Raw genomic sequence first — 9,390 nt, 5'->3', positions numbered from 1 at the left:
GCCATAAACACGGTCACAGCGATCCATGCCACCCACAAGATGGATGCCTCAAGGGGCTCACCATGGTACATTGTTATCTACGTGCAAGGAGACCAATAAATAATTTGTCACTATTGACACTTCAGATTTGCCCTGTTCGCATTTTAAGGTTACTATGGTGATAAATAATCGTTCAATGCTTTTGAATACAAGATAAGACGGGGTTCTCAGTTTCATATAATTCTCACAGAATGGTGTAAGAAACAACGTATCCCGTAAATAAACAGAAGGCAGGCAGGGAAAGGAAACATCTCTAGAATCATCGTCCTGATCCGGGGCAGTTGGCACGATGGGTTACTTTTTAGTCGTTTACTCACCCTGTATGTTGGACGGACGGACAAAGTTATATTAATGATTAAGACCCTTATTTTGTTCTGCACAGATTGGGTTTTATTTAGAAAAAATATAATAAATAGTATTTTCTGTAGGTATCGCAATTTCCTGAATTCCCAGGGCAGGCTGTAACGGCTGATTCAGTGTCGGCGAAGGATTAGTGATCGTCGCTGAGAAATGCGATACGATTGTAATCGCGACGAATTTCTTAATGGCTTTTGGAGGCGTAATTGTTAATTGGAACTGTCTGTTTATTGGGACAGTCGAGGGTCTTCCACGAGAGGTGACCAAGATGGCATGGAATGGAAATGTTTATTTGGTGGAAAGCCCAGTGATGTCACACCGTTACCCGCTGGGCTTGTGCATGCGTCGTAGACGTGTCTGACCCAACGATTTTTGTGATGCCTTTGATTGGTTGACGCCTTAATAGAACAGTACATAGAACGATATGCCTTTGTGGCCCCTTTTTTGCAGGGATTCCTTATTCAATCTTATGAGACCCTGCATCCTACTCTGAATCCGTTGGCCACTGAAACGCGTCCCAACTGTCTCGAAGCCGCATCGCAATACCCGTTCTCAGTGGATGGAAGGGATAGTTCCGCTTACAAGTGACTCAGGTGTGCGAACGCCGGCCAAGACTTTTCCTTAGCACGTTTCCTCCTCGATCTCTTTTTTTTATAGACTCACAAGAATAGCCGCATTGTTCCTTTGCGTGCAAAGCTCCAACTTGGGCTCGCGTCCCGCCCTTCCTCGCAAACCACAATTACACCCAGCTGCACCTTGTCCCTTCTGTCTGTCTTGCTCTCTTTTGGCATCAGGTACATATCTGCATCTGCACGCGATCCCCGGGGAGGCTTTCCACGTTACTGCACCGACCCCCCCCCCCTACATCACACCTCCCTCGCCGCTGTTCTCATAAAGAAAGGAAATAAATCACATTCCTGTGCGCTGACTCAGCACTCTGCAGCAGCGAAGTCATTAACCTGTTTACTGCCAGGTGAGGGGCAAAACGTACAGCGCGGAAAGAGTTAACCGCGCTATCAAGATGAAATCAGTTCAAGAGCAAGGTGAATTTTAACCCTTTAGCTCCTAAGGAAACGCTTGTGGCGTTTACTTGGTCATTGTACTTTCTCTATATATATATAATCACCAGAATTCAAGCAGGGAATCTGCATACACTGCAGAAGACACATTCTGATTGAATTCGCATCTTTATCTGGGAATGCTGCTGTAATAAAAGGTTTCTACTTCTCCATTCTCCATGAAAAGTGGACTCTTTCCTTCCTGGAATTGATGAAGTCCTTGGTCTTCCTTGCTTGCATTATTGTGCTGCATCATTTAATAATTTCTCTCCTGTGTCCTATGCTTCTGAGTAGCCATTGGTCCTTTCTTATTCTAGCTGGAGTAGAGCATTGTGGGTAGGGGTGACTATGTTCTACACAAGCACTGGTTTGTGAGATAGACGTGTGTTTTGACACAGTGGGCATTGACATTAGAGCTGGTGAAACCTGAAACGTTCTTCCCTCGGGAGTATCGTCCTCAACCCTTTTGGTCTGATTGCAGCGGTTTATACCTTAACATGTACCCATAAGTTCTTAAATAACAGTTGACTGACAACATAATGACATCATTATGACATCAAAGATTCCTGTGTGACTGAAACAAGCTTATGTAATTTAATACAATATAGCCCACGGGCAGCGCTAGGCCAGATCATCTTTATTGATCCTTCAAGGGAAGTAATTAATTAGTAAAGACCCCTCTAGTTGACCTATGAGTTGCTTTTTATGCGGCCACTGATACTCCTCTCCATGATCAACGGACTTTGTTACACTGTGTAGGTAATTAGTCATTTCAGATTCAGACTAAGCAGGCCCTCTGGCTACAATGTATCAAATTACAGAAGCCTGTACGACTTTCACACACACACAGCTTTGACATCACGATGAGCAAATTATGATGATGAGGTAATCAACGTTATTGCTAATCATAACCAGTAGAGTTTGGTTCAGAACGTGGAGAATCGGTGCTTGTTGCGGTTCGTTTTGCATCCAACACAGTCATTGGAGGACGCAAACACATGATCCTTTTTTGGTTTCCTCCAAAATCCTGATGGTGTTTGGCCTGAATGTTCTCGATTTACTCTTAGGTGAAGACACATACGAGACCATGCGCCCGGTTACTTGCTGCTGTAGATACAGGGACCCCCGAACGTCAACATAAACATTAAGATCGTCAAAGTTCTTGCTTATTGTATAAGCAGCTTTCATGGAGCACATAGGGTCATCAATATATAGTTATCAAGACCCCCAAATGTATTTTTTTTTTACCTGTATAAGGGTATTGATGTCCACACATTTACCAAACGCTTTCTAACGACAATTGTTTAGACAATAGGGACCTTTTTTATTTTTACTTCCGTATTTAACCCTGAAGTGCCTATGCTGCGTCGTCGTATCGCGTCACACTCAGCCGTCTGATGCTGTCTCATTGCCACGGTCATCAAATGACAAAATAACTTTCAAATCATTTTATTGTATTCCCCAAAACATATCATTTCCCCAGGAGTTTCAGGACTACACAATATAAACTCTTTACATGTGATAGCGATCATAAGCAAAAAGCAGAATCCTTAACCCTTTCCAACCTGCGTTTTTTCTTTTAGTTTTAGAAACACTAATTTGTGTAACTAAGTGACGTAAAAACATTTCAAGTATGTTCCAAAATCGACAATTTCAACAACAAAATTGCACATTTTCCTTTCTACCAACAAGTGCAAAATGGTCTCGCGCAGGCGCGCTTCACATTTGCGCTAACTATAAACATATATTTAGTAAATGTCAATCAGCGGCTTAACGGGCTCCCGATATATTTTAATATTCTGTGTTTTTTTTTCTTTTTACTGAAACATAGGAGTTAATTTCCACAGAAATGACGGGTTTGGCACATTTACAGTCAGGTGGTTTCTTCAGCTACCAAAATCTGCTTGGCGAGTTCTTAGTAAATAGTTTTTGGAAAAAGTATTAATGTACGTTAATCTGTTAATTTTAGCGACCGGTAATTGAAAACGTATTCTAGTAACCATATTCAAAGCACTGGAACATTTTTACCTATACTCATCATGGGCGAGTTGAGTAACTTTCAAAAACTTACCTAATATCAGCAGAACTTTTATCAAAAACCTAAATACAGGTTTTCCACTAACAGATATTTTCTGCGAGTTCATGTGGCAGCGGAGCAGCTATGCCCTCGCCTTGGCTTCTATGCCCTCGCCTTGGCTTCTATGCCCTCGCCTTGGCTTCTATGCCCTCGCCTTGGCTTCTACGCCCTCGCCTTGGCTTCGATGCCCTCGCCTTGGCTTCTACGCCCTCGCCTTGGCTTCTACGCCCTCGCCTTGGCTTCGATGCCCTCGCCTTGGCTTCGATGCCCCGTTACATGAAAACGTTCTGTCTGCTGAGTAGCGTCTGATGGTAACGTATCTTATTCTACCCCCAGCGAGTCTCCATGTAGCAGGCAAACAGAAACGCAGAACGGGTAATAGCTGATAATATTTGGAGGATTAAAAACATTTACTTGTATTTAAAGCATTTAATGCATTCATTCAGAGAGATGGAATGGCGATAATGGTGGCTTTAAGAGGATTTTAGATACTTTTAGAACCCGAGTGAAGGGCTCTTGGCACCTGGGGCAAGGTTGGAGGTCTTGCCCTGCACTGACGTCACCTCCGCGTCCCCTCGCCCTGTGGACCTTATGGGCCTGAAAAATATCTTTTTTGGCATTTGATTTGTATTCATTTAAAGCAGGGGTAGCCTAACTGACGGTAACTGGGAAGCCGTTTTGCTTAGCAAAGCTCCTAACAGTAAACCATCAATGTCACCTATAACGGTTTTTAAGAGGAATGCCGTCTGTTTCTTGCATGTTGTCTCCTGCTTTAGCACATATTTAGTCCAAATACTGGTACACAGCAGAAAATGGCAACGAAACCCCCCCACCACCACTCGCCTCTGACGGCAGCCGGCAGCTAGCCCTGGAACGCCAAACTAACAAAACAGAACTTTCACTGTCCGAAGCCAAGGAGCCGGGACGCTCCGTACATTTTACTTCTGACTGTTTGTGCTCCTTTACATTATATTCGTTCGTACATTCGGTACAGGCGTACATCTCGATTCTGCCAAAACCTGTCCAAAACCCACTTTATAAACCCAGCTCTCCCCCTTTAGGAACTGGAAACACAAAGTTCCATTTTGGAACACGACTGTGCCAATGGGAGCTCAAATCATCCAATCTCACCAATCACACGTTAAGATGCATCACCTATCGTGAGGCAGATCCTATAAACCCACCCTCATTTCTAGACATACCAGCCCCTTTTAATTGTCTCTGATTCCGCCATAAAGTACGTCCCGCTATAAATACACTACTACTCGGTAATTAATTTAAAAAAAAATCAAATAATAAAATCAAAGAACTGTAAACACTTTCTTCTTCTTGGACCCCCAAGCGCCCAGCGCTTTTTGGATCACTTCTCGGGTTCCCGGTAGAGATCAGTTAGCTCAGCCCAACATCCAAAGACATCATTACTATAAAGCCCACTATGCAAGTCCAGGAAGCCAGCTTTCCGTTGCCGCTAAAGGGAGAAGAAAAATTTTAAATTTAGATCATTTTATAAAGATTACGTGAAGCCAAAAGGGGGGGGGGTTTAGATTTTATTCTAAATAACAATTCTCGAGCTGTCTTTCGACTACAATCAACGCCTCGAAATTCAGTAAAAGTACCAAAACTAGATAGAGAACCAGTTAAAAATGTAGATATTGGTCAATAAACACATTTCTCCGAGTGACAGCACCACTGCAGCTCCCATAACTCTTAGCCAGCATTTGGTGCTCCTAAAGTTGTGAAGTAAAGTTTGCAAAATCCCCTTATAAGCAGTTACTGTTATCGTACCGTAAGCTGGTAGCCGCAGCAGTTAGTCGTGATGACCGTGTAGTCCTAGCCGGTGCACACATACATTTAGAGAAAGCAGGTGCTGCATTTTTTGGACCCATTGGAATCAGAATGTGGACCCCCCCCAGCCCAAACCTTTGATCTTTAGCCATCCTTTGTCGTTTAACAAACTGCCAACCACAACGGTCCCCGCTTCTAACTGCATCCTGGATCACAAGGATCTGCCTTCACAGACCAAACACGGCTCAGAAAGACAACACAACAGTCTTCCATCCAGGCCGTGTCTGCCCCTCCGCGCCGTCTCTGAAGGACGGAGACGCTCAGACATCTACACGACTGAAAAGCTACTGACTGCACCGAGGAGAGACTGCTTTGTTGTCTGTTTCTGGACACATCTTGTTACTCTGTAGTTTACATGTTGTGTAGGAGAGGGGGGTTTTTTTTGGGTTCCTTCCTTTTATTTTTAGGAATAAGGTTTTTGCAGGAGCTGCAGGGCGGTGCAGCTCTCCATATTCTGTATGTATAGATCTTTATAATCAGAAAACCAGTCATAGGGCACTATCCTTATTAGCAGGGGGGGTGAAACCAAAGGTTTCCTCCAAAGGAATCTCCTAGGAACAGTAATGGAGAAAGCAAACAGGTTCTAGGAGAAAAGGGATTCAGCCACGAGGGAGATAAATCACCTTGACTCTGGTCACAGTTCTGAGGCACCGGGGGTTTTATAGATTGTGGGCACCAGTTGTGTATCAGTTTGTCATAGAAAGCACCTAAATGCCTCCGTTCTTTCTTACCTGGTCTGTGCTTCGGGAATTATATCGTCTATCACAACGTATATCATGGCTCCAGCTGCAAAAGCCAAAGCGTAGGGCAGCAGCGGCTCTGCCAGAGAAATTGCAAAAGCTCCTAATACTCCAGCGATGGGTTCCACCATCCCGCTCAACTGGCCGTACCTGACAGGGGCGATAAAAAGACCGTAAGAAGTGTTTCTAGAGGCGCTTTCAGTAAATCTGAGCTGGGTTAATATATACCGTGTGTCGCTTACTTATGTGGCAGGGTACCTTGTCCTGTTGCCCGCACGCAGATGACATGGTGTAGCCAGTTTTAGAACATGAGCAGATACGAGACAAGAGGCTACCTGCAAATCCATGTATAATACCTGTCTCGTATTTGCTCATATTCTAAAAATGTGGGAAAATTCCAGAAAACTGGTTAACATACGCAGCTTTTATGAAGTCGTTGAGTGAATCTGATGGCATTTGATGTCATTGAGTGAATCTGAAAGCTTCTCATCCGTGTTCTTAATGAAACATCGATGGAAGCCTCTTGTGTTTTACCCCCAGATTGTCTTCCCGTCCGCCTGCCCCCCATCAGCTCGGTCAGTAATGGTTACTCACCAGAACGCCTTCCATGTGGAAATGCCGGCTCCGCGCAATGGCAGGCTCACAGCAAGGCCTTCTGGGAAATTCTGGATCCCTATTCCAATTGCCAAATTCCTGCGCAGCAAAAAGAAATGGATTTCAGAGCCAAACGATATTTATGAAGATTATTTACACGGGATAACAAAATGTTATGATCTAAGCGCACCCCCCGGTGTCCCTCGGAGTGTTTGCTGCGAATGGATCTATCACAGGGTTCTACAGCCCTAAAAGCCACATAGTAGTAAAAGTGACGTAAAATACATTGTTTTAGGGCCTTACATCCTAACAACTTTACCAAGATTATTCACATGAACTATTGATAAAGTGGCACATGCCCTAAAAGTGGCCCTCTTTGGCTCCAGACAGTCGGGGGTACCAAACGTTACTCCAAACCCCTAAACCATGAGCCATTTGTATAGAAAACCCACATTAAAAAATGTACTTGAAATACAAGCTCTGTTCTGTCCAAACACGTTATACGTTTTAAGGATCGTTTATTTTCGTCTCGCTGCCCCTTTTAATGATTTCTTGTATCAGGTTACCCGGGGATTCCGTCCGAGCGCGAGGTATATATATATCCATTTAAAATAATGAGACTCCGTGTACATGCCGTGTGCTGTAATAACAATGCGTTCGCTGCTCTGCAAGGTTAACGGGGCAAAGTGTCAGGTATGTGACGCACGTCTGTTATCCGGTGCGGCGAGGAGCGACGTCTTATTCTTACATGGAATCTCACTCCACAAACGTAAGAAACGCCACTTTTTTGTTGCGCGTGGTGAACTTCTATGTACGGATTCCTTTCAATTTGTTGGCGTCAAAAGGGTTAATGGTATAGTTCTGTTACCCTAAACACGCTAAGTGCAGCTGAGCCTATCTCCACCCCGCGGACCTCTAACTGCTGGCTCCTTTCACAATGAGCCTGTTATTCCTTCCAGGATCCAGACGGAGAAGGAATCCAAGTATTCTTTCTTTTCTCTAACATCTGAAATAACACTCGAGTTCCGCTTGGCAACCTCTCTCCGTGAGCCCCGCTCCACCCTATCACCTGAACTAACACAGCGTGCACCGGCTCTGACCGTCTTCCCCGAGTGCCACCTCCTGCCGCGGGAAGCCCCGGGCCTGTTTACGGGGCAAGCAGTTAGGATTTATAACGTCGGCAATCGGTATTGTCGGAGGACGACGTGTTAACGAACAAGCGAGTATGCTGACGCTTTAAAACATTTCTACGGCACAGACTCACTAAATAGCGCTTCGGCTTCCACATAAAGGAAACTTTTTTCTGTGATATCTGTCTCTGGCATTTTGATACCCGGCGGTCTCTCTGGCAGATATTTTTGTGTCCGTACGGGCTCCGTTTGGTTTAAGTATTCTAGGACAGACGGCCACGTTGTCTCGGGTGTCCCTTCTCCAAGCTGTGCCCGCCGGTGCGCATGTCGTATAACCGTCTGGCCCGCGGAGCGAGGGACAGACACACAGTGTGTGCCTCACAATGATGTCTATTCATGCCGGGGTCTCGCGCTGCCCGTCTGCTTCCAATCCGGACCTCATCGCGCTCCTTGTGTCTCCAGCTGAGCCCCTGTGGGGGGGAATCACCAGCTGTCGCACCCCATAAGATTTTCCGTGTGGACTTGCAGCCAATGAATTCCTTTCTTACAGAATGTGGCAGGGGCGAGCAGAAGCGCTGGCGCCGTTCATTGGAAACGGCCGCTGAACGTTCAATCCTCAACATTCTGATTCCAATCGCTGCCCCTTCCACCCCCCATAGGTGACCAGTATCAGGGCCTGGGGCACGCAAAAGCAATATGTTATACATACTACGTGACAGCTCTAACACCGATACTGATCATACGGACCCCCAAAAAATAGCCAAGACAAAGCGGTTTCCTAGGAATCTCCCGTTAGGGATAAGATTATTATTATATTATAAGTGATTTGGTCGATCTTGTTCTATGGAACAATTAGAGCTTTTCCATTGGAGACATTGTGACTGGGCAGAAGCTATTGCTCCCCCCTCCACGCACGTCCTCCCTGGCACTGATGGGAGTTGTAGTCCAACCATAATGGCTGAGCTTGCTTCAAAGATTCCAAGTCATTATTAGATGGAATTTCCAGACACTTTCAGCAGATCAGGGGTTATTTATTCACATCCCTTTCCCATTACTGAAGGGTACAAGAATGCACTGGTAGCCGGATTTCTGCCCCCCCCCCCCCCCCCGGTTTGGCACAGGCTGCCTCGGGTGACTGGATTTAAAGCCTTGTTGCCACAAAGGAGCCTTTCTTACGAAGCAGAACAGAGGGTTCCAGTGTCACAGACGTTTCTCCCAAAGAACACGCTGTGGGTTCACGGAACATCCCGGGAGGGCGCTCTCTGTATAGACTGCCTACGCGAACGAGACAGCTGCCGGGCTCACGGGGGCACAACAGAAACATTCTCGTATGCCACCAAATAAAAGAGTTGGGGTGAAATGGGCAGAAGACTGTGGCATAAGACTCAGCCGGCAGCGCCTCGCAGACAGGTCAGGCAGAGCGTAGGAGCCGGGCTGACGGGGATTAAAGGGGAACTCCTGCTTCTTTAATAACTTTTATAAATATTTACAGATTCTGTTTCAAAACAACGAGTCTTCTCGTAATAGGGCGTTTTTTAGGGCTGAAGGTG

General features: G+C 45.4%; 1 protein-coding gene across 1 annotated transcript in view; it reads right to left on the bottom strand.

The window, feature by feature from the left end:
* Positions 1-4,920: 4,920 nt before the first annotated feature.
* LOC149278734 (zinc transporter ZIP11-like) overlaps positions 4,921-9,390 on the bottom strand; it is a 77,266-nt gene continuing 72,796 nt past the window's right edge. The window contains exons 7-9 of the mRNA XM_089501811.1: positions 6,711-6,809; positions 6,108-6,266; positions 4,921-4,999 (exon numbers count right to left, since the gene is read on the bottom strand). Of these exons, the coding sequence (XP_089357937.1) occupies positions 4,921-4,999; positions 6,108-6,266; positions 6,711-6,809 (337 nt within the window). The remainder of the gene's footprint in view (positions 5,000-6,107; positions 6,267-6,710; positions 6,810-9,390) is intronic.

The sequence above is a fragment of the Sceloporus occidentalis genome, unplaced genomic scaffold (genome assembly GCF_023333645.1).
Source record: "Sceloporus occidentalis isolate IW3139 unplaced genomic scaffold, rSceOcc1.0.p SCAF_182, whole genome shotgun sequence".
Lineage (NCBI taxonomy): Eukaryota > Metazoa > Chordata > Lepidosauria > Squamata > Phrynosomatidae > Sceloporus > Sceloporus occidentalis.
The sequence above is the reverse complement of the archived record's forward strand: the minus strand, read 5'-3'. Positions and strand labels throughout refer to the sequence as shown.